Genomic DNA, 25,492 nt, shown 5'->3' with positions numbered 1-25,492 from the left:
AAGGATTTTGGTCACTTTATATTTGTCTCTCTTAATGCAGAAATTACACCTTTAGGCTCATATCATTATCCATGGAACTTACATCTCTAAAGAGAGAGAAGTAAAAGCCAAAGAGGCTGAAATGGGCACAGTGGGCCACAAACCCGGGGCAGGGGATTCCCAGGAGCTCTCCTGCCAGAACTCCCCCTGCCTGGAGAAGACACAAGCGGTGACATTGGGGTTCCAGTTTCCTGTGCCCGCAATACGGTGCTAATCCCATGTACTTCTGGCAGCGGGAAGCCATTCCCTGTGTCCTGTCACTCCATCCCTTGTCCAAAGCCCCTTTCCAGCTCTCCTGGAGCCCCTTTAGGCACTGGAAAGGGCTCTCAGGGTGTGGCAAAGCTGCTGCAAACCCTTGTGCTGCGAGAGCAGGCACCGGTTTAGGTGGGGAGGGGTCTGCTCGGGGGTGTCCCACCTGGACAGGGTGTGGCTCTGTGGGATGGCACCTTTTTCCCAGGGAGCCCCAAATCCAGAGCTGTGCGCCCGGGCCTGGAAAAGCACAGAATCAATTAAGTCGGAAAAGACCTCTGAGATCTTTGAGTCCAACCCAGGACTCAACAAGACCATGGCACCAGGAATGCTGGAGCTGGGAGAAGCCCCTGCCAAGGGGCAGGGAGAGGAGCCCCCTCCCCGTGGTCCCTCGTCAGGCTCCGCGTTAGGGTGCAGCTCCCTCCTTTCCCTCCTCCTCCTCCTTTTCCCTGCCTTTTGGTGAGTGATCCGAGGGGCAGAGCAGGCTCTGGGCTCTCTGGCAGAGCATCTTTCATGTATCACGTCTGCTCCTCGAGGCACAGATCGTATCCTCTTTCCCTGGCACCAGCGCAGCCCGAAAGTGGCACCCCCAGGACAATGCCTTGGCCGGCTCCGGCGCTGACCCGGGATGTGGGAGCCGAGGGGTCGGGATGAGGGGGCCAGGAGGCACTGGGGAGGTTGAATAACATGGTGTGGAATATCATTGTTCCAGCCAGGATGAGTAAGAGCACAGCTGAGCCTGGTCACCGACGGCACTTCCATGATTCCGGGGGAGGCAGGGGCTCGGAGACGGCTGCACAGTTGAGAATCAAGACAATGAGTCTATAAAAGTTTAAGAACTGAATAGATCCCAAACATTTGGTTCTCATTATCACCAAATAACATATAAATAAACATACAACAGAACCAAGAGCAGCATCTTCCTTACCCCCTCTGCAAGAAGTTGTGTTTAGGCTGAGCTCGGCCTCCTCGGCCAAACCTCCTCCCGCGTGCTCCGGGATGGAATCGTGGGGCTGCCAGGCCTCATCCTCCTTCAAAACAGAGCAAAGGCTGGTCCATGCAGGAAAATGAGCTGTCAAAGTGCTGCTGCTCCTTAAAAATCAGCAGTGCAGGGAGAAATGTGAAAATGAGCCCAGCAAGAGCCAATACAGCTTTTTTTTGTTGTTGTTGTGAAAAGCCCATCCAGTGCCACCCCCTGCCATGGGCAGGGACACCTTCCACTAGACCAGGTTGCTCCAAGCCCCATCCAGCCTGGCCTTGGACACTGCCAGGGATCCAGGGGCAGCCACAACTTCTCTGGGCAACTAAATGTTAATTGTGAGAATTCACGGAGTGAGATGAGAGGGATGGATGAATGATCAGAGAGACACTGATGGCCTGAGAGGGGAAATCTTGGAAGAGTCCCTGGCAGAGCTAGGAAAAAAGCCATGAATGTGATTCTTTAGTACATCTTACTCTTACAAGATGAGTATATTGCTCAATCCCTGCCCCTTTGGAAGCAGCTGGACACAAATAATTACCTTTCCTGCATGGACAGAGCTCACAGTTACTGAAAAAACAGCCTAAAGCAAAGCAGATTGTATGGTACATCTTGGATCTCACTGAGGAAGAGGAATTGAGATTGCAGCGCTGGATGGAGGCTCTATAAAGCAGGATTCTCCTTCCTAAGGGCTTGTAAACACCCGTGGATGTGCTGTTGGAGCGCCAGGATTTCAGGTTTTAGGAGACTTTATTGTACTCATGTTGTTGAGAACATCACTGAGAGAGCAAGGGATGGCTTTCCTCAAAAGAAAGTCAGGAATTCCAAAGCTTTTAGGTCACACATGTTAAACTTGACTCTGCAGCCGCTGCAGGAATTGCAGCTGCTGCCAAAATGTAAATGGGGAGTGGGCTCAAAGCTGCTTTACATCACACGAAGATTCCCTGATCTGTGGAATTCACATGGAGAGGGGCACTCAGAGCTGCCGTGGAGTGCCCTGTGCTGCGCAGAGAGTTGTACCCATTCCAAAGGGAAGGGAGATCTCCTAAGCTGCAGCAGTTTCCTCCCACCTGTGGTTAAATCCTGCTGGGATGAGAAGGCGATGCTGGAAAAAACCCAGCAACTTTGGGAATCAAGAGAAAAAGTCATTCCAGACACGTCCTCTGTGTGTTCCCCTCCTCTGCAGCCTCTGCCCACCCTCCCCAGGACCCTCTCAACTGCTCTTTATTTTCCCATCCAGAGCACCAGGGATCCCTGCCCCTTCTGCACCTTCCCCACCCTCTGGCTCCTGCTTCTCCTGGACCATTGGAGCGTGGGCGGGATATGGAAAACAACTTAAAGCTGTGAGGTTCTTCATCCACGTAATGAAGTTTTTCAGGGATGGCAGAAAAAGGGGAGGAATGCTCGGAACAAGAGGAATTAAAATAAAACCCTGGAGAAACAGCAACCATGGGCTGTGGGGCTCGACTGGTCCAGGTGTGGGGATCCCACTCCCCACTCATTAATTACGTATTAATTCCATCATCACATGGGATTCCTTTTTAATTAGTGGGATGCTGATCTGCTCTAGGAGGCAGAAATCCCTCAATTTGAGGATTTGGCCTAAATCCCCGATGAGATCCAGGCAGGAATGCAGAGCTCACATCTTCTCTCTGACCCAGCCCCAGGCTGACCTAACCGCTAAAATTCACCTTCAAAGTAACATAAATGACTGGAAAATGGGACGAGGAGTGTGGGTAGGTCCATGTAGGATTGGGGTTGGGATTTTCATCTTGAAAACCAGGATTTTGGTGGTGCAAGAGTTAGATTTGATGATTCTTGCACGTTCCTTCCAACTCAGGATATTCTGTGATTCTATGAAAACCAGTAACAACCCTAAGCACTCAAATAATTATGAATGTTCCTAAAATAATTGCAGGGTTTTGAACAGAGGGTTCATTTGTGTTTATTCGCTTTTTGCTCCTCAATTGTTAGCTGGAAGCTCAATGCTTCCAGTTTTGTTCTTCCCAAATATTAGGGAAACATTTCTTTCTTAAATGAAAACAGAGACTCTCATGGAATTCCATGTCTACGACACGGGACTTATAGGAAAAAACCCTACTGGAGGAAAACAAGGCCAGGAAGGGCTGGAAGAGGTTGTCCTCCTCCCCAAAGGCAGGACAAGGCCACCACGGGATCCTTTATGGCTGTGATCGGTAGGATGAAGACCCCACGAATTCCCAGACAATGTGTTCCAGGACTTGGAAGGGTTTCTCCTGGAAGGGACAGCCTTGTGGGAAACTCACCCTGCCCCCAGGGTCTGGGACCACAGACCTGGCATGGGACCACCCAGCTCTCGGAGCCCACCCAGGGGAGCTCACCAGGAGCCCATCCCAGGGATGTGCTGGCGACAGTCCTTGGTGCTGGGCCCTTCCCGGAGATCTGGGGATGGCTCTGATGTCTCCCGGCGCTGCTGAGCTGCTCTGCATTATCTGATCCTCCAAAAGCAGCTGGAATCCTCCTCTGCAGCGCCACCTCCTCTGCTGCCATTAACACCTTTTATTTAATCCTTTCTTTCCTTTCACTTCTCTTCAGGCCACCTCTCGAGTTTGTTCAGATCATTTCTAATTTCTGAGTTCAAATTTCCTGGCGGCCTGTGAGCATCACGCAGTACCTTATTCGTCTCATTATCCCTCTCGCTATCAATTAAACCCACTGACTGGGAACAGAACCAGCACAGGCTTTGCCGACTCCTTTTGATGAGTTTTAAGGTCCTTCCAAACCAAGCCAGGTGTGATTCTATGGTTCCCTCTCCAAACCCACTCCTCTCTCTGGTTCACTCTTTCCCAGGCTGTTTTCCACCTTCCATTAGTTTCCAGCACTGAGAATGAATCTTTAAAAAGCTGGAGAAGACAGCGACAGCCGCCCCAAAACACAGCAGACCCCTGGGCACAGCGTGCTCGGCCGTGTCCCCGGCAGAGCGGAGACAGCGCTGCCCGTGCCCGGGGTCGGTGGCGTTTGGTATCCTCCGCTGGCTGCAGAGACAGAGACTGGCGAGACTGCGGTCACCGGGACCGGGATCGGGTCCATGCGCACCGGGATTGGGATCGGGACGGGGATGTGGGCCGGGACAGGGACTGCGATCAGGACCGGGACTGGGACCTGAGCCGGAATCGGGACGGGGCCCTCCTGCACCGCACTGAGCACGGGCCCACCCATCACCAGGGTGACAGGGACAGGGATCGGGATCGGGACGGGGATCGGGATCGCAGGACACGCAGCGGGGCGTGGCTCCGCGCCAGGGTGACCCCGCCCTGTCATTTACATAACCCCGCCCCGCGGTGCCGCTGCCGCCGCCCAGCCCCCGCCCCTGCCCGCTCCGGGCCCCGCCCCCCGGCCGGGCGCTGAGGCGGCGCTGCCGCGGCCGAGCCCCGCCCCCCTCCCGCCCCGCCCCGCCCCGTTCGCGGCCCGGCCCCGCCCCCTGGCGGGGCGCTGGCGGCCCGGCCGCGCAGCCCGCGGTGCCCGGCGCGCCCCGGGAGCAGCAGCGCTGGGGCCGCTCCGCGCCGCTCCGCCCGAGCGCACCATGGGCGCGGAGCGCAGGGCGGCGGCGCCGGCTCCCCGCGGCTGCGCCTGCGGCGGTGGCGGCGGCAGCTGGCGGCTCTTCCTCGGCTTCTTCGCGCTGTCGCTGGCGCTGCACGTCCTGACGCTGGGCTGTTACCTGGAGCTGCGCTCCGAGCTCCGCCGCGACCGCGGCCCGCAGCCCGCGGCCCCGCCGCGCCGGGACGGGACGGCGGCAGCGCCCGGAGCCCCGGCCGGGGGCCGCCCGCAGCGCGCGGCCGAGGGCGCGGAGCGGCGCCAGCAGGTGGGTCCGGCCGGGGGCGGGGGGACCGCGGGGGCTCTGCGCTGCTCGGGGCCATCCCCCGGCTCCATCCCCGCGCTCGGGTGTCGCGCCCCGGGACGCTTCGGAACGGCCCCTCGGGGGTGTTTGGTGGAAAAAGGGGGAGAGCCCCGAGCTCGCGGTGCGGGGGTGAAGGGTGGGGGGAGCTCGCCGGGGCTGGGGGTGACGGGCTGCGGGGCAGCCTGCGCTCCACCTGCTGCCCGCCGTCTCCCTATCGCGACAGACCCGCCGTGTGTCCCGACAGCCCAGCCTTGGCCGGGGGCAGCGGCTCTGCCCCGGCCTTTGCGGGGACCCCCCGGGCGCGGGGTGCTGCGGCCGGGGAGCCCCGCACGGCTCGGCCCCGCACCCGCCGTGGGCGCTGGGTCCCGGTCCCGCACGGCCTCCGCTCGCTCCCCTCCCTTCCTCCTCCTGCGCTGGGTTCGTGATTTCAACTCTCCCCCAACCCAGGTACATCTTTTGGGTGATGCCTCAGTGTCCCCCCCGCAGCAGCTCCTCAGCCTGCGCAGGACAGGTGGGCAGCAGCCTCCCGGTTGTCCCCGCCGGTGTCCCCAGCCCCTGGGGGGGTCGCCTGTCTCGAGAGCCTCTGGGAGAGCCGGAGCGGAGCTGGGGCCTCCGCTCGCAAACTTAGCTCATTTTTTCCAGGCACGAAACCTCGCTGCGAGCAGGATAAGCTGGAGGAAGGAGTTTCCTCCCCTCCGAGCCTCCCGAGCGGATGGCCCGCTCCCCCAAGGTGCCGGGTGGCTTTGCCGCGGAGTCGCAGCGGGGTTTCGGGGGAGATGCCAAGCCCTGCCTCGGCACCCCAGCGGTCCTCGCCTCGCTGGTTATCAGTGTGTGGGGGGAAGGACAAAAATAGCTTTGATAAAGCGGCGAGTTTGGAACTCTTCCTCCCACTTGGCAGCGGGAGCCGTTCCGCCGCGCCGGCCTCGGCTGCCCCCGGGAAAGCCGGGCTTGCGCTTCCTTCGCTGCCTGGATCCCGCAGCTTCCCATCATAAATCCAAGTTCAGCGTTGAACCGGAGGGAAGCCGAGCTCCCGGGTCATCGCTCTGCGCTCTCCCCTCGCTGCCCCTCGAGCCGTGTCAACACAGAGGGAGCCGGAGCAGTTTGATGTCGTGCTGGGATTCCTGGGTTGTCTTGGAATAGCGCACGGCTGGAGTGCCTTTCATGTTATCGTGCTGGATCTGTTTAGGCTTTCGAGCTCTTCTTTCCAGCGAGTGTATAATGAAATACCAGGGCAAATACTTGAGGCATTCATAAATTACAGCGTTAGATAATTTGTCTCTGGATGCGGACGGAGCTCCAAGCGTCGCTCGCTGCAGCTGACGGACTCCAGATAAGGTAACGCTAATTATTTATTTCTTTATTCTACATCTGGCCTGTCAGGCTTGAGATGAAATATTCTTTGGGGCACATTGAAGCAGTTGGATTGGAGAGAGAGTTTGTTGGTAGTAGGGACATGGGGAAGGAAGGCTGAGCGTCCCGAGCCACTCTGGTTGGGAACGGCTGCTGTGACAACGTGTGATTAATGGGATTTTTAGTGGTGCTGCTCACCCGTTTCTCGCTGATTTTCTGCCTTGAGTCGATGTGCAGCTAAAACAAGCACTTTGGGTGTCCTGGGGTGTTGTGGGTGCATCCCTTCAGTGATTAAAGCAGTGAAACGAGGGCTTTGCAAACAGCTTTATTTAGCAATTTATCATCAAGCTTTGGGGTACGAGTGGGGTTCCTGGCAGCTTTTCTAAACTGCACTGCTGATAAATCCAAAGTGTGATCCCATACATGTGATGGTTGCATAAATTAGGCCAAAATTACTAAATAATTAATTCAAGAGATGTGATCAATGGCATTTCTCTCCTGGGGACCATGGTCAGAGTCAGGGTTCATTTGAGGGGGACCCGACGTCCCAATGGCCATTGTCATGTGGCCCTCAAAAGTCCTTCAGCTGCTGAGGTGTCCTCGGTGAAGAGGCCGAGTGCTGACTGTGTGTTGTGATTGTACAAGCTGATTTAAACCCAAAAGATACTCCTCTTCCTGACCCATTTTTCTTTATTTTTAAATTATTTTGTCCCCCCCCCCCCCTTCCTGACCTGAGGCAGGAGGAAGAGGAGTGTGGGGGAAAGCATGGGGAGCGATGGTCAGTGCTGAGATTTTGGCTGAAACCTCACCTGGCTGCGTGCCAGAAATGACCTCATGACAGGAGTGAGATTCGGCAGCTCGATAACGCCCCGCTTCCCTATCTCACAGGGTATCCAAATATGTAACTCATTTGGGATAGAAGGGCAGATTTTCATGGCAGAGGTTGAGGCATTGTAGTTCCACATCTTTGTCCCAGAACCCGCCGGGTGTTGCATCACCACGTTGGCTGCGAGATGAGGAGTTTGTTAGAGCTGCTTTAATTCGTTGACTCTTCAGTGGCTCAGAGGTGTGAGAGAGGGTTTGGGGAGTGGTGGAGCCTTGGCTGGTGGTATAAAATCCAAATAATTCCTCCGGATGGGTGTGCTGTGGGATGGGAGAGGGATTCTGTCAGGCGGGCTCTGCTCGCAGAGATCCACATCAGGACACTGTGTCCCTTTAGAGGGGTTTGGGCCTAAATTAAATCGTGTTTTGCTGTCAAAAGATCATCCAATCATCCTTGCTATATTTGAGCTGTGCAGAGCATCATTCCCATGCTTTTTTTCCAACTAAATCCATGTCGTGCCACATTTCTACCAAAACTTGGGTTTTGGCCAATGCTGGGTGAAGTGAGTGCCCTGAGAGTGTCCCAAGATGGGGATAAAAACTGCCAAAGCCTGGGAATTGGATCAAATGCCGTCTGTTTTGTCAAACTAATTGTGGAGGCACTTGCAGCTGGTGGGGGGAGGGAGAGGAGCTGCTGAGTCATCCAAAAAAATGTGCTGAGCAGCAATTTGCTTGCTGGCATTTCACCTTCCCGGTGCCAAGGTGTCTGTTCTCAGTCTCCACTTTGCACCTTTTTAACAAGGGATGTTCCCACTTTGGAGCAGTGCCCACATCGGCATTCCTGACCTGGGCATTGCCTTCATGGAATCCCAGAATGGTTTGGGTTCAAAGGGATCTCAAAGCCCATGCAGTGCCACCCCCTGCCATGAGCAGGGACACCTCCCACTATCCCAGTTTGCTCCAAGCCCCGTCCAACCTGGCCTTGGACACTTCCAGGGCTGGGGCAGCCACAGCTTCTCTGGGCACCCTGTTCCAGGGCCTCACTGCCCTCACAGGGGGGAATTTCTTCCTTTCTTTTCCCTCACCACTGTGAAACTGTAGTTATTTTGCCCTTTTTTGTCAATTCTGGCTCCAGAATAGGAGACAGCACTTGGTGTGATTGGCACAAAGGCTCTAAAAGTGTTGAAGCTGCTTCAGAGGCTTCTCCCGCCCTGAGCATACCTGGAGCTCATCCATGCGTCCTCATCCCTGTGTCTCGTTCCTGTATCCCAGCTGAAACCTGCCCAACGTGCTGAAAGCTTTGAGCAGAGCTCGTGCTGGAAAGGCTGCTCCTGGAGAAGCACAGGGTTCTGTGGGCTCGGACCTTTAAATCCCTGTTCAGGGCCCATGTGTTGGGATTTCAGGGGCTCTGATCCCGGGTTAGGGAAAGGCTGGGTGTGTGCAGAGGAAAGATGGTGATTAGGGCTGTGCCTCATGGTGGGTTTTCTCTCAAATTCCACTTTGTGGCCGTGCTTGTAGCTGGAGGAAGCTCTCAGAGGGCAATAAAGGGAGCCAGCAGAGCTCTGTGGCAAATGTCAGGCTCTGGTTACCTTCATTCACAACTCAAATTCTCATATTCCTGCTGCTGTGCCTATGACTATTCCATGCAAAATTTGGCTTCAGTCCAGAACTCCTCCTGTTGAGATGCTGCAGAGTGGCAGGAGCGTGGCAGTGGCTGCAGGGTATGCTGCATCCCTTGGGAAATTAAATACAACGGGAGCTCTTCCAGAGGGCTGGAGGTGCATCCCTTCGTGTCCTGTTGGGTGAATTCCTGGTTTGAGGAGAAACCTTTGGCTGTGTGGGAACAGCCCAGCTGGTCCTTGGGAGCTGAGGAATCACAGAAGGGTTTGGGTTGGAGGCGACCTCTCAAGGCTATCGAGTCCAAACCCTCTGCCACGGGCAGGGGCATCTTCAACTCAATCAGGACTTTCCCAAAGTCCTTATTCCCAGATTTATGGTGCTGCAAGGGTGCCTTTCCTTCTGCTCCCCAGTCTCCTCCACAGCTAAGCTGGCGTTCCTTTATTTCTATTTTCTGCTCATTCCATGAAGGATAAAAACTGTGATTTTTTGTGAGGACCAGGATGTTTTATCAGCACTTACTGAGTTCATTGACGGAGAATGTTGTTGCCAGAGTAAGTGTTTGACTGATCCATGAGCAAATTGCAGGGTTTTTCCACAATTTTTCGATGAGTTCCCTGGCGAACCCTCAAACCTGGGTTTTTAACAGCATTCAGTGGCATTCCAAAGTTATCTTCCCCTTAACCCCAGAGTAAATAGTGCTGTATCAACACCATATTATTTTAACCTTTTAACATTATTTTTCTTACCACATAATAACATAAATCTTCTCTGCTCTCCCATACACATGTAGTGTCTTGTAATGCTAATTAAACTGCACACCACCCTAATTTTGCTCTCAGACTAATCCAATATATTTTTCTTGACTGGAAGCCAAACCCTGAGAGCTTCAGAGCATGCGGAGCTCTCATTCCAGTCTTATTATATGTTAATGGCTTTATATTTTAATATCTTTCAACACTTGGGGAGGTTGTTATTTTTAGAGGTGTCTGGCTGCAGAAGGTACCGGTCCGTGGGGGGTTTGGGGGATGCGAAGCACTGAGTAAACTCCGTGCAGTGAGTAAGTGGGAAGTGTGTCTCTGAAGAGGTGTAATCTGTCAGGATCCATTGTGCACGAACGTGGAATTACAGGGAGGTTTGGATGCGATTTTTACCGTGGTTAAGTGGGAGATTTGGCTGCACTTTTGCCGTGGTTAAGTGGGAGATTTGGCTGCAGTTTTGCCGTGGTTAAGTGGGAGATTTGGCTGCAGTTTTGCCGTGGTTAAGTGGGAGATTTGGCTGCAGTTTTGCCGTGGTTAAGCGCCTTTATGGGGCGGTTGCAGTGGTAAGCACTCTCTCGTTAAACTCTGGGTTTGTGTGCTAATGGTGCCGATGCCAGTCGGGCCTGGATGCTACTACAGCGGGAATAATCACTCCCAGATGGGTGTGGATGGAAACGAGCTCTTTCCCTAAGCCCAAATGAAACGCTGTTGTAAGTGCAAAGTCCTAATGATGCAGGACCCCGCTGATGGGGTGCCAGCCCTGTAACGTCTTCCAAATGGAATTGCCGGCATCCTCCTGCCTGGCCGCACCTCAGCTCTGGGGATGGAGCTGAGATGCGCTCCTTGGGGATGGCTCTTGCAGTAGAATCCCAGGATCTGCTGAATTGGAAGGATCCCGTCAGGTTTGGGGTTCATTGCACAGTGTGGGGTTGAGTTGTGTGGCTTTGCAGCCACAGGCATTGCGTGACATGAGGTGGCATCGTGTGGTGAGGGTTTGTGTGCCTGGTGTGAGGGTCCATGTCCGTGGGGTGTGGGGATGGTCTGTGTCCCTGGTGTGAGGGTCCATGTCTGTGGGGAGGGTGTGGGGATGGTCTGTGTCCCTGGTGTGAGGGTCCATGTCCATGGGGAGGGTGTGGGGATGGTCTGTGTCCCTGGTGTGAGGGTCCATGTCTGTGGGGAGGGTGTGGGGATGGTCTGTGTCCCTGGTGTGAGGGTCCATGTCCGTGAGGTGTGGGGATGGTCTGTGTCCCTGGTGTGAGGGTCCATGTCTGTGGGGAGGGTGTGGGGATGGTCTGTGTCCCTGGTGTGAGGGTCCATGTCCATGGGGAGGGTTTGTGGGGTGTGGGGATGGTCTGTGTTCCATGGTGTGAGGGTCCACATCCATCGTGTGTGGGTTTATGTCCATGGAGAGGGTCCATGTTCCGTGGCTTTGCCGTGGTGGGAGCCGCTTGCTCGGTGGCTTTGTGGCAGTGACTTTGTGCATGTGGCTTTGCCGTGGTGGAGAGTGCAAGGGGTTCTTTGTGCTGCACGGGGCTGAGGTCACTGCTGCTGTGGCAGGGCATGGCCACAATGGCTGGGAGCTGCTGGATGCTCCCAGGAGGGAGGAGGAGGAGAGGGCTGGGGAAGAGTCGCCTTCTGCCAGAGCTGCCTCTGGCTTGGCCCTTGGGAGCTCAGACCCCTCCTGGCTCCCCTCCTGGTGTCCCAGGGGTTAAATCGCATCCCTGTGTGACACCAGGGTTAAATCCCGTGCCGGGCCAGCGGGGTGCTGTCCCTGAGTGTCGCCTTTGTCCTTTAATCACTCTTTGCAATTCCTGTCACCTCTGGGCTTTCAGCCTCTCCCCAGGCACAAAGCAGTCGGAGGGGGGAGACAGGGACGGTGTTCCATGAGCTGGCACTGGAAGTAAAATCCACCTGGGAGTAGGTACAGGCTTTGTGGTTGTAAATTACCTGCAGGTGGGAGGGTTGGAAAGCTGCTGTGTCGGGTTGTCCTGCACAGACCCCATTGTGCTGCTTAATCCCGGAATCCCAGCGTGGTTTGGGTGGGAAAGGACCTTAAAGCTCATCCCATTCCATCCCCTGCCCATGGGCAGGGACACCTTCCACTATCCCAGGTTGTTCCAGCCTGGCCTTGGACACTTCCAAGGATGGGGCAACCACAGCTTCTCAGTGCATCTTCCCTGTTGTTTCTTCTCCCTTTTCCATTTGTTATTCTAATTGGATAATGCTGGCATTCCTTCCCAGAGAGTTGAGAAGATCAGAGTGCCTTGTCCAGGAAAAAAAAATCAAATACCAATTTTTTAATGTCATTCTTACTTGATAATAATATTTATATTTTCTAAAAATAACTAAATATTTGAATTCTTCCTTGTATTTTCTGATCCATGAGGCAGCAGTGGCTTTCCCCGGGTTTCCCAGGGAAGTGTGGGGCCAGGGATGTGGGGCAGGCACTAATGGCCTAAACAGACCTCTGTGATTCTTCCAGTCCTCTCCACGTGCTGGGCTCTGTGAAATTAATCCAGGAAATCATTTTGGAGCAATTATTTCCTTCAACTTTGCAAACAAGTTGCTGAGCTACCCTTAACCAGCACTTTATTCTAATTTTCCCATGGGATAAGAAAATAGGATAAGGCATTTAAAGCTGGCAGCTGGAACTGTTGCCAGCCCAAGAGGATGGAACAGTTCAGACTCAAAAATGAGGGGTTTATTTTAATTTTTCACTGCAGTTGCTGCTGTTCCTGTGGCTGCAGGAAGGCTCTGCCTGGAAAACTTGAATTCTCACGTTTTCCCATAAAACGTAACCTATGGCGGGAAAATGGGATCAAACAAGGAATCGCTGGATGGGCAGCTGATGAGGTGCATTTAGAGAGCAGGATGAAGGAAAGAGTTGGGTTTTCTACTGCAGCTGTTTGTATCTTTTGAGTGATAATGAACTCAGTGAGTAGCTGGCTGCCTTGGGGCTGTGGATGGGCTTGTTGGTGCTTGCTCCGTCTGTCTGGGGTGTTAACTCTTGCTGGGAAGAGGGGAGATCCCATCCAAGGGCAAGGGAAGCCACCAGGAATTACCTCTGTGTGCTGTCAGTGTAAATTCTGGCAGATTTTTAAGGTCAAAAGGAGGTTTTTCTTCTAGGGGGGGCAGGAAGGCAAAGTTCAAAGCTGTTAATTGTCAGTTTTAAAGGATTATTAAATCTTCTTTTGGGCATTATCTTTACTGCCAACTTGGGGTTTTCTTATGTTGTTGACAGGAGTTTTTCTGGCTCAGAACACGGCTCCTGCACGGATTCCTGGGCTGTGCAGGACCTGGTGGTGAAAGGACAAGGGGTGACAGGTTTAAACTAAGAAGGTTGAATTAGATTGGATATTGGGAAGGAATCCTTCCCTCTGAGGGTGGTGAGGCCCTGGCACGGGTTCTGTGGCTGTTCCATTCCTGGAAGTGTCCAAAGCCAGGTTGGAAGGGTCTTGGAACACCCTGGGCTGGTGGAAGGTGTCCCTGCCCATGGCAGGTGGTGGGATGGGATGGGCTTTAAGGTCCCTTCTCACCCAACCCATCCTGGGGTTCATTCTCTGGAAAGGGAATGTGTGCAGGAAAAGTCCTTGAACTGAAAGCTTCATCTGAGCCTTGGGAGCTCAGCACTAATCCTGGCTCAGCTGAGCTTGGCCTCTGTGTGTGGTGAGATGCTGAAACCAAGAGAAAAACCCAACCTTTTGCTGGCAGCGTGGGTTTTGCTTAGGAGATGGGAGAGCCTCCATGCTCAGCACCCGCAGGAATGCTGTCTGATGTAATCCCTGGATCCCCTGTATGGAATCCAGCACTGCAGACTCGGTCTGGTGCATCTCCCGCGTGTCTCCAGGGGCTGGTTCTTATTTTGGGCTCAGCACCAGCAGCAGAGGGGCAGGAGAATCCTTGTGCCAATGCCAGGAATGCTGGGAGCCAGTACATTCCTAATAAAAGCAGGGTTTCACTTCAAACACAGGTGCTCGGCAGGTCGTTCACACTCCCCTATGCGGCTTCGGGGCTTGGGCAACTCCAGATGTGCTGTGTCCTTGGGCAACTCCAGACGTGCTGTGTCCGAGTCCTGGCTGGGATGGAGCTGCAGGACGAGCTCTGGGAAGCTGAGGTCTTCCAAGTGTTAAATCCCAAGCACTGCTCCTGCAGGCTCAGCTCCGATCCCGGCGTCTGGCGCACGTTTCCAACAACAGCCTGGATTTGCCAAGGAAAATGACGCTGGATGTAGCAAGGAGCTGTCAACTCTTTCCTCCCTATGCTGCTGGGCAGCTTTTCTCCTGCTTTTCGGAATAACTGGGCTGTTTGGAAGTGATCTGGAATTTGGGGTTCCCAGCGATGCTTTCATCCCCTTCCCTCCATCCTCACCCCATTCCAGACAGCAGCACCTCACACGGGGGCTGTGGGGTCCCTCTGCAATCCCATTGCTGAGGTGAAGGCTGGGTGTCACATTAAGCTGAGAATAACTCAAGTTCTTCTCGTCTGGTACCTAAATGTTGGACCAGGGGGATTTGGGCTGGAATATTTAAGAGCTTGTTTCTAAAAAAGGCTTTCTGAGCCTGGATTTGTGCAGATGGGTTCAGGGGAAGATTCCCAGAGACCCCTGGGCTGGTGTCCGCCCACCTTGCTGACCATGAGCTTCTCTCTTGGGCCCTTCTGACTCAAAATTTTTTTCCCATCTCTGAAGATGCTGAAACCCCAATTTATAAATGATAATTCTGCTAATGAGGGTTCATGGGGTGGTTGGAGCAGCCACCCTTCAGTCAGATCCCTGTGAAGATCTCATGTGGCTTCAAGTGCATCAGGTACTGAAGGAGTTAAAAATTCCTGCTGCTGGTGCACACGAGCAGCGCCAGGTATCTCCCAGGGGATCCAAGTTTGCTCTCTGAAATCTGGCAAATAGCAAAAATTTTGATGTCTGTGAACAGCAATCACACCCTGAGGCGATGACGGCTGACAGGGAAGGGCTCCTGACATATTTACCGAACAATTTTCTTATCATGAAGTGCTCAAAAAGCCCAAACCTGGAGAACAATAGCAACAAAAACCCCACTTCGGGGTTTGTCAGCAGATGCAGCTTGGAGATAAATGATTTTTGCTTTTTGTTTGACTCCTTGGCATTTAGGGGTTAACTGGAGCGAAGCCAAGTGTGGTGAGATAGTGCCTGAATCAGAGTTTTAAAAACACTGGTGTTGGAAGGGTTTTAACTTTTAACTTCTGTGAGGCTCTTAGAGGCTGGTGAAGAGGTAGGTTAGAAACAACTAAAGGAGAACATTTGGGTTGGGCAGTAAAAATTGACTGTGGGAAGGGCAGCCTGGGACCCCAAAAGTCATCTCAGCCCCCACCCCAGCTGCGCTTCCCCTTGTGCTGGGGCTGGAATTGGTCTGAAGTATTATTAAATGGTAATAAAGGGGAATTAAATGGGAATAAATGTCTCTGTGAGGGTGTTGTGTCCCGTGTTCATCCACCAGCCCCTGTGTCCTGGTCGTTGTGTGTGTTTGGAGAATGAAGGAAAACCGCATTTGTGAGACACGGGGCACTTAGACACAAAACATCAGGAACGAAGTGGTAATGTTGGTCCTGATCCAGCTGCTCCCCTTGAGTTCACTCTGATACAGAAAGGCACTGGCCTGAAACTGGTCCAGAGGGTGTCCAGGATGCTCTGTGAACTCTGGCATGTGGAATTCTGAGCAATAAAACTTTGGAAGTGCGGCCTTCAAGGGCTATTGTGGAAGGAAGGGCATAAGAAACATGACACTGGGATTGTGATTCCTGGCAGGAATGCTTTGCAATGGGGAAATTTCAGTTTGGTTTGTGTTGCTTACATGCCTTTCTTCTCGCTGAAGGGCAAATGACAGCGTCAGCATTAAATGTGAGGAGCTGACATCTTCCCATGAAATATGCCCGCCGTCCCCAGAACAGAGCTGGAATTATTGCTGCTCCAGAAATCTGCCTTCCCTGGTCTCTACTTTTGGTCTTACCCCGAAAGGGACCCAACTGAAATGTTCCTGCTGATAAAGAGGTTGGTTGTGGTGGGAATTGTGCTCCGGGGAGAGGTCTGAGAGCAGGAGGAGCCGTGGCTGAGCTGGATGTCCCCGTGTCCCTTTTGGCCTCTGGGCTCTCGTGTTGGGACGTGTCAGCCTGACGGGCGCCTGAGATGGAACAAAACCCAGGGCAATTGCTTGGATGTTTGGGGTTTTTTTAAGGCCACTTCTCTGGGTTTGAAGATCTTGAACTTCTGTGGGGAAAATTTATGGTGGTTTAGAGATGGAAGAGATTGGCCATGTTCTCTGCGATGCCCTGTTGGTCCTGTGTCCCCGGCAGCTTCTGTTGTGGCGGCTTTTAGGTTGGTTGGTTCAGCTGGGCTTGGTGTAGCCATGGCTTCACCCCACAGGGTGAGTGATTTAAGGAGCTTTGTTGACTGGGAGCCAGTGGAGATGTGTGTGGCAGCTGGAGTTGCAGGAGGATGAAGAGTCACTCAGTTTATCTTTACATCCAGAGAATTGCGCTGCTCGTGTTGGAGATCAGGAATTGCTCGTTGGGCTGGCTGAGTTTGGGCCCCTCGTGGGTTTTTCCGCCAAGATCTGACAGAGTTGTTGTCCATGGGGAAGGGGAACCTGTCAGGCTGCTCAGGAGGTGCCGATTGTTGCATCTGTGGAAGATCAGCAGGGTTGGGCTTTGTTGGTCGAGAGGCTTCAAGGGACACCTTGCATGGAAAGGGCTGTGCAGCCCTGGCACAGGAGTGGTGGAGTCCCCATCCCTGGCGGGATTTAACAGCTGGATGTGGCACCTGGGCACATGGGCAGTGCTGGGGGAATGGTTGGACTCGATCTCAGAGGGCTTTTCCAACCTGAATGATTCCATGATTATTCTCAGGTTTCTGCTATCACTGCACAGTGCTGACATGCTCTGTTTGGAAGAACTTGGGTTATTCCCTGCAGGATCCTTGTTTTCTTCTTTCCCCCTGAAATCTCCGTAACGGAACCATTTGCACATAAATGAAGCAGAATTTTTGGCCAGCTCTTGTGCACACCTGTGCATTCTCGTCACCCACCAGGAAATCGCTGCCCTGAAATGTTGCTCCTAAAATATTTGCCAAGGAATGGTTTGGGAGAGCTAAAAATTATTCTTTTGAGACTTCTCTCATGGTCACTTGTGAATTAAGGCTGCACAAAAAGAGGTTGTTCAAGCAAATGAACTGTTCTTAGAAGCAGTGGGGTGGGTCAAGATGGGAGCATCCCCTTCCCATGGGCAGGGACACCTTCCACTATCCCATGTTGCTCCAGCCTGGCCTTGGACCCTTCCAGGCATGGGGCAGCCACAGCTTCCTCCATAAAATGATGGAAAACACTGGACTGGAGGGGCTCTGGTGAATATAGGAGTATTTAATATACAGGATGATTTAATTTCTGTTTCAGTAGCTCTGTTTACCATCGGGGGCTGGGGTCAGCTGGGGTGAGGGAGGAGGATGGAGGGGCTGAGGCAGCGAGTCCCTGCTCCACCAAGGCAGGATTTCCAGTAGGAGAATGCCCTTGGAAGAGCGTGTGTTTGTGCCCACAGCCATTAAGCTCCATAATCTTGGTGTCTGTATCGACTTACAAATGAAAGCTTGCAGTAATTTGGAGCAGCATTTGAATTGTGAGTGGTAGTGATGATGCTGAGCTTGTCTTTTAATGCTGAGTTTAGAGGCTTTGAGGTTTGGATTAAAAAAAACTTCAATGAAACCACAAAAAAGACATTGGAAGCATAGCTGAACAGGTGGAACAAATTTGTTAAATCTGTTATTGGGAAAACAGCAACTTGCTTTTAAGAAATAAATCAATCTGCAGCTCAGTGTTTCATAATGAGGAGTGGGATAGGAAAATCTAAAAATATCTCCAAATGAGAGCTAATGCTCCGAAGGAACAGATCCAAACTAGAATATAATATTGCCCATTGTGGTGACAATAAGGATTTTAAAGTTCATTGAGATCCTTGCTGGGATGCAGATGGGACTTGAAGAGCCAGCATATTTCCCTTGGCCGGGTCCAGTTTTTATTTGCATAATAACTTATTATATGTATTGCCAGTAGCTCGCAGAGCCCCTGGTCAGGATTGGGAAACCACGATGAGTTCATCCCCCTCTGCCTGCTGAGACAATATATTCCCCAAGAACTGGGAGGGAGGCATCTCTAGCAACTAAAGCAAGTGATTATGTGCTTGAAAAGGCAGGAAAAAGCAGAGTTTTAACCCTGTGAACCTTTGTGTGCCTCGGATCTTCTCACCAAGACCCATTTCAAGGGTCTTTGTCCTTCAGCTGCCTTTGTCCCTGTCCTTCCTCCTGTGGCGTGAGCTTTAGCAGCTGATTTTAATGAAGTCAGGGAGCTTTTCCAGGTGGAAAATGTGTCCTGGGTTTTCAGGCGATGGGGCATCCGTGCTGTGGTCTCTGTTAATCGTGGAACCACGGAATGGTTTGGGTCAAAAGGGGCCTTAAGGATCATCTCGTCCCACCCCCCTTTTCTGTCCTTTCCTGAATTTCCCCTTCGCTGTTTGGCAGCAGAGCCAGCGCCGCTTCCATTTTTCTTGGAAAGCGATTCCATAGCCTCATCCCTCTCTCTCAGCAGGTTCTTCCTAGTGTTATTCCAGAGTTTTCCTTGCTCAGCAGAGCCTGGGTGCTCTGTCACACCCAGCCAGGCCAGGCTGGGGCACTGCCATCACTTTTCATGCTCCATCATCCCTTTCCTTTGGGACTTACTGAGGGCTCCTGGGCTCAGGGGGCTTCTTCCAGCGCCGCTGTGGAGTAGCTGCTCCCAACTAACCAAATCCACATGGACAGCTGTTGCTCGGAGGGGAGTGGATAAGTGCATCCATAAAGTTTGGGATTTGTGCCGGAGGGAGCGCAGCTGGTGCATGGCCATTGCTCTCTGGGAGCCCTCAGCACTTAAACCCAGGGAAACAAACCCCAAAACCTCTCCAAAGTCCAGATTCTGGTTGGGGGAAGAATCAAGGTGTTGTGGAGTTGTAAATGGAAATGCCAGTTTTTCACAGCCGGATGTTCCTGTGCTCTGGGACCTGGATTGCTCAGGGACAAGGGATTGTGTGTGATGGCACAGCTTCGGTTTGGGGGCAGAGAATGTTTACCTGAAACTGCTTTAGGCTGGATTTTAGGAAATGGTTCTTCCCCCAGAGGGTTGTCGGGCACTGCCCAGGCTTCCCAGGGAATGGGCATGGCCCTGAGGCCGCCAGAGCTCCAGGAGGATTTGGACAATGTTCCCAGGAATGCACAGGGTGGGATTGTTGGGGTGTCTGTGCAGGGCCAGGAGCTGGACTTGGTGATCCATGGGGGTCCCTTCCCACTCAGGATATTCCATGATCCTAGTTTTGGTGTGATGAGCAGGTGGCAGTGGCAGTGCCACTGTACTCTTCTGTGCCAGGCTGAGATGCCCTCGGGGTGACAAAGGCCAGTGCTGCTGGTGCCTTTGCCATGGTGCCAGGTCCAACCAAACCATCAGGGCTGCCATTTTCCTTTGGAAGCAATTCTGAGTCCAGGGATGCTTTTCCATGGCTGGAATTCCCTAACTGCTTTGTAACAGCACTTTCTGCCCCAAACCTCATCTCAAACGTCAAGGATTTATTTCTCACCTCGCAACTGTCACCGTCACCAACGTGGTCATTGACCATCCCAGCTGGGATCTGGATGGATCCACAGGTTTGGAAACTCCTTCTGTTGCTTTAGTGCCGAGAGGGGCTGGTGTGGTGCTAATTTGGGAAGCCTTGCTCTCCATCTGCTCCCGTGGTTTGGGAGAGCTGGAGTGTGATGCCCAGGACCCCCACTCCGACCACGCTGGGGCCATGGGATGGGGCGGGGCCCCGCTGGCTGGGAGCCACCCGGAGCGGCCGGGAGGCAGAGATTTGGCATCCATGGGTGCTGCTGGAGGTGCCAAAGCTTTCAGGAGGTGCCAGGGACTCGCTCCGGCCACGCCGCCGGCGATTTTTCAAGGCCGAGGGGTTGGTGGAGCCTTTGTGTTCCTGCTTTGAAGCCCCGGCCTGAAAGTGTTGTAATGAGATTTTATGATGTATTCTGGCAAGGCCTGGTTATTTTGTGTGTGGATTTATTGTCTAATGAATTGAGTGATTTTGAAATGTTTTGTGCAACGCTTTTTTGGAAAGGACATTGTATTTTGTTTATGGGACGTGTGAGTTTTTATGAAACTTTATTTAGCTTTTAGCAAGAATAATCTTTATTCAACAAATAGTGCAAATAAATCTTTAATTGAACAAATATGTGCCAACTTTCAAACACAGTAACAAACAATGACATGAAACAAGGAAACCTTGGAACAATATACAACTTTAAACATAGTATTAAAAAAAACCCTCAAAACCAAAAAACCACCAACCCCAAACCCCTAACAAAGCAGATTTTGAGCTGTGTAGAAGCACAGGGATACGTGCAACCTGCCAAGCTGGAGGGAGCAGAGCAGGGAATGTGGTGCCTGGTGGCTTTCCAGGGGTGCCCAGGGATTGGGGTGCCCCCCATGCCGGGGTTTGGAGGGAGTGGGAGCTGCTGGATGTGCCTGGGCTGTGGGAGCAGATGTGGAAACTTTCCGTGTGTGTCCCTGTCCTTCCTGGGCCGTTCCTTGTACATCCCTGTCCTTCCTGAGCTGTTCTTTGTATGTCCCTGTCCCTCCTGAGCCCCCTTCCCCGTGGGGCATCTCCAGCCCCAGGGAGGGATGGGGGGCACCCAGGGATTGAGGATTTGCCTCTTCCAGCCCCACGTTGTCTTCAGGCTCGTGGGGGGCACCCGAGGGGCTCTGAGCTCTGTGTTGCCGTGTTGTCCTCTGGGAGCTGCCTGGGAAATGGGATGAGCATTCCCTGCTCCTCTTTATTCGTGCCCGGGCTCGGCTGCTGCCGCTTCGGTTGGAAATGGAGATTCCCATCCCCTGCACTGCACATAGCTGGAAATCCCTGAAAAACTCTCAAATCCAGCATGAAAGGGTTTGGAATGAGGGGTGGAAACCCTCAGCATTTGCTTCTTTTCAGTTTTTGGAATGCTGGTCTTTAGGGAAGATGGGCAGAGTCACCTTTCTGTTTATTTCCTTATTAATCTGATCCTACTGGATTTCCTTCCTTGTTCCAAGTTTGGGACGTTCCTTTTGTATCCCTGGAAGTGTTTCAGGCCAGGTTGGACAGGGCTTGGAGCAACCTGGTCTGATGGAAGGTGTCCCTGCCCAAGACAAGTGGTGGAACTGGATGAGCTTTAAGATCCCTTCCAACCCAAACCATTCCAAGACTCTTTGCAAATAGTTATCCTAAAGTACGGAAGGAGTTTAGTACTGAGGATGCTCATAGGGTTGCTGCTTTTCCCTGGAATTTCCTATATTGATGACAAAATAACTTGGCAGGAGGAGACCAAACTCTGCGTTTAAGTGACTTCCCTACATCTTCAAACCCCAGGAATATCAGGAATATGAACCCTGATATTTCTTCTTTCTCTGGGAGGAGCATTTTCAGCCCTTCACTGCCCTTTTCAGCCCTTGGAAGTGGAACAAAAGAGCTTTTCTTCTGAAAGTGAGCTGTGGAATTGGGTGTTAATGGAAACTAATTAATGCTGAATGGAAAATTCCTTCTCGGCTCTGTTTTGCCATTCTCTTTTGTAGCTCCAACCTACCAGACCTCTCTCGGGCTGCCCATACTTTTCCCAGAAGGATAAATGAGGCTTATGTTTCCAGAATGGGAGCTGGAGGCATCTCACCCCTCCATGCACCCTTGGCCTGATCTGCCCCAACCTTCTCCAGACCTTTGAGTGGCCCCAGAAGGGCCCAGTGCTGCTCTGTGCATCCAGCTCACCTTCAAAGCCCCCTTTTTCCTTGGATTTGGCCTCATTTTCTGCTTCAGACAATCACAGGATCATTCAGGTTGGAGAAGCCCTCTAGAATCGAGTCCAACCCTTCCCCAGCACTGCTGAGGCCACCACTAGCCCATGTCCCCAAGTGCCACATCCACATGGCTTTTAAACCTCTCCAGGGTTGGAGACTCCACCCCTGTGCCAGGGCTGGACAGCCCTTTCCCTGAGAAATTTTCCCGAATATCCAATTGAACTTTCTGTGGCACAGCCTGAGGCCGTTCCCTCTCCCCCTGTCCCTGTTCCCTGGGAGCAGAGCCTGATCCCCCCGGCTGCCCCCTCCTGTCAGGGAGTTGTGCAGAGCCACAAGGTCCCCCCTGAGCCTCCTTTGCTCCAGGCTGAGCCCCTTTCCCAGCTCCCTCAGCCGCTCCTGGTGCTCCAGCCCCTTCCCCAGCTCCGTTCTCTCCTCTGGACACAGGAAAGCCCTGAAGAGCAGCAGGAGATGGTTGGGTTGGGGAGAGTTTCACCCCATTCATAAATGGGAAGATGTTGATACTGAGGAGCTTTCGTGGGCAGAGTGGCAGAGTTGGCTGAGCCAACATTTTCCAGCTGGATCTCCTGAGCACGGCCCTGAGCCACCAGCTCCAGTCAGAGCTCTGCCTAAAGCTCTCTGAGCTCTTCTGGCCTTTCAAACAGAGCCAAGAGCCCAACTGTGGAGGGAAACACCTGCCTGTGCTTTGTTTTGAAATCCGTATTAAATCAGGAGATCAAGGAGTCGCTGTCCATGCAGAGGGATCGAGGAAAGCCATTGATGTGCCAGATGTGTGGTTGGAACATCTGTGGTTGGAGGTGCTCTGCCCAGGATTTCTCTGCCGAGGAAAGCAGGGAGGTGGTGCCTGAAGGGGCTGTGAGTGGTGGTCTCCTCTCCATGGTAAATCCATCTTTTTCCTTAGGTAGGACATGGTTTGAATCCATAGAACAGCCAGGGGTGGTGTTAAGGATAAACTTGTTGGATTAATGATTGGTGTTTTTAATGACTTCATTTCCCAGGTAGTGAGGAGGGATAATTCCCTGTAGGAGCAAACTCTGAGCATCAAAGCTGTTTGTCCTTGCTGAGCTGAGCTCCAGACACACCCAGCCTCCAGCAGAAAGTGGGATGGGGACTGTAATGTTGGGAGCTGTCAGTATGGAGACGTTCCACATCCTCCTCCCTGGATGAGCCCAGAGTAAAGGGACGTTCCTCAGGCTGAGGCTGCGTCTCATGAGGATCAGGAGGACAGTTCCGTCTGGCATTAGGACTGGCGTCCTTCCAGAAGGCAGGAGGGAAAGGAGCACTGGCAGGATCTTGGTGCTTGGCCAGTTTGGAGATGGATCCCAGTTCAGGGTGGTGAGGTCCAGAGCACAGACCGAGGTGTTCACATTCCTGTCTCACTCCCTGTGAGGAAAAGCTTCTCCTCGTGCTCACTGCCCATATTTCCATGCCTTTCCAGATCTCCCCATCCCTCCCAGGTTGTGGCTGCAGCCATCCCTCTGCAGAGTGAGGGCTTGGAGCTGCCCCTTGGGCTGCCCCTGGGTGGGAGGATATTCCCACATCCCTGTGGGATCTGCTGCTGTCCATGTGCCATGGCTGCTGAGCTTTTTGCCCCGGGATAGACCAGGGTCCCGTGAAGCCTTGGCTGCCTTGGCTGCTGGGATTCCTGTCAGCACATCACCTGCTCCTGCTTGGAAGTGGTAAGTCCTGTCTGGCTCCGTGTCAGCAGCGTATCAGGCCCACAAGTGCGTTGGCAGGAAACCTTCCTCTCTCCCAGGCTCTTGGATCACAAGGGGAGGATCAACCAGATGTCCTCAAAATCCTGCGTATCCTGAGGCTGACCTGCAGCCGGCAGGGAAAACTTCACTCCGTGTCCATGGAATCTCTCCCAGGTTTTGTAAAGGCAGAACCATTTCGGGTCTTTCCATCCCTCCTGCATCTCCTTGCTCCATGTTGGGCTCCAACCCCCTTTGGGGTGGTCAAAGTGGGACCTTGTGAAAGACCAGAAAGGTGCTGAGCTTCTCCTACAGGGACTGCAAGGGATGTGTCTGACACTTTGGCTGGTTTTCCCTATGGATTTAAGGGGGGGGATCAGGGCAGCAGGGCTTGGAGGATGTCCACGATTCAATCAAAAAAAAAAATTTATTTGCACCAAGCGTGGTGTTTAGATGCTCATGGATAATCAGGAATAGTGTGTAGGATTCATGGTACCTGTCTGAAATAGCTCTGCTGGAGCCCCAAACCAGACCCAGAGGGTTTGAGTTTCAGACCATCCTCTTGCTCCAGGATCTTCCTTTGGAAAGAATGCAACATTCCGTGCCAGCAGCTTGTGCTGCCCCAAAGATCCTCCTGTTTTTAGGATGCAGATTTTGATCTCAACCTGGGAGTCGGAGCACGCACTTGAACAGCATCTTAATGAGCTTATGGTTGAGAGCTATTTATTATCTGTTAGAACAGGCCTTTTATTCCACTGGCAGCCTAATTTGCATGGTTTGTTGTAATTAACACCATAAAATGTTTAAACAAAAGTACAGATAGAAATTAAATTTGCGGGCATTGAATTCAATAGCATCAGAATAAACCTTTGATTTGTTTTTTTCCTTTGGCAAGAAAGTGATTCACTCAAATTAAATTTAGGAAAAGCTCTCAGCTTGGAAGGAGGGATTTAATGAAAAAAAGGCATCCCAAACTGCCGGAGCAGCTCGGGGGAAAGCGGGGATTTCACTTGGACCAGGCTGCTGAAGGGAAACTCAACTGTTTTGGGTGGGAGAGGTGTCCCGAAACCCTGCATCAGCCGATGCCAGCAGCACACGTGCAGGAGCGATGGTGGCTTCGCTGTCCATCTGTTCCATTTTTCCATGCTCTGGCAACTGTTTTGGAGGCACTGTGGGGCTGGGATTGAGGCAGATTGATGGGAGTGTTCCCTGGAAGTGTTCAAGGGCAGGCTGAACAAGGTTTTGGAGCAACCTGGGATAGTGGGAGGTGTGAACGAGATGAGCTTTAAGGTCCTTTCCAACTCAACCCATTCCAGGATTATTCTATGATCGTTTGGACAGTCAAGCTGAGGCTGACCTGTGGGTGAAGGGGTTGGGAATTGTGTTCTGTCCCGGCCGTTCCTGAGGGGCTGGAGGCATTTTCCAGGGGCTCCGGTGGCAGTACATCCCCTCTTGGTGCAGAGCACACAAGGTGGCTCTGGAAAAGTCTTTTATGGCACTAAAAGAGGCATCACCGTGTCCACCCCCAAATGAAGTCATCAAACCCAGGCCATTTCTGCTCTGATTTATGCAGCAAACATTATAAAAAATTATATTGTGAGCAAATGGTCTCTGGGTGAGGTTTAGATTCCCTTCTATTGTTTGGGATTTGGGGTTTGGTGTTATGGCTGGGATTTGTATAGTCAGAACTAATTTGTAGCGTCTGGGACCGAGGCTTGGGGTGGTGCAGGAGCTGGGATGGAGCTGCTGGAGACGTCAGTGGGGGGGAGCACGTGTTCCCTGGCGTCGGGGCTGCCGGGATTTGCACCCTGTGGGTTCTTGGGAGCTGATCCAGCAGGAATTCTGGTCAGAAAATAAACTGTGAGAGTTTAACACATCTGTGTCTCTCCCTGGATCTTTGAGGTGCGGAGTTGGGGTTTGGAGGGTCATCCACAGGTTCATGCTCTGCATGCCAAGGGATTTGTCCAAAATTTCCTCAGTGAGGCGTTGCTGTAGAAGATATTCCCCAACAGGTTGGGTTTTGAAGCTTAGAAAGGTCAAAAAAGCTCTGTCCCAAAGGTTTGTAGGATGAAAATTGGGGTGGTGATGGAACAGATTGAAAGCTTCAGGTCTTTGCCAGCCCCTGGGCAGTTCGATAAAGTGGCTTTTCCTCCTGGATTTCCTCCTGAAATCCCTCTTGGATCAGGGTGAAAACCACCACCAAGGACCTGCCTGTGTAGAGGACATGG

General features: G+C 52.6%; 1 protein-coding gene across 2 annotated transcripts in view; it reads left to right on the top strand.

The window, feature by feature from the left end:
* The first annotated feature begins 4,814 nt into the window (after positions 1-4,814).
* Positions 4,815-25,492, top strand: part of EDA (ectodysplasin A) — a 61,776-nt gene continuing 41,098 nt past the window's right edge. For both annotated transcript variants that reach the window (XM_032124173.1, XM_032124172.1), the window contains exon 1: positions 4,815-5,108. In XM_032124173.1, coding sequence (XP_031980064.1) covers positions 4,830-5,108 — 279 coding nt within the window. In that variant the 5' untranslated portion in view covers positions 4,815-4,829. The remainder of the gene's footprint in view (positions 5,109-25,492) is intronic.

This window comes from Corvus moneduloides, chromosome 14, assembly GCF_009650955.1.
Source record: "Corvus moneduloides isolate bCorMon1 chromosome 14, bCorMon1.pri, whole genome shotgun sequence".
Lineage (NCBI taxonomy): Eukaryota > Metazoa > Chordata > Aves > Passeriformes > Corvidae > Corvus > Corvus moneduloides.
Note: the sequence above shows the minus strand (reverse complement) of the source record. Positions and strands in the feature narration are given on the sequence as shown.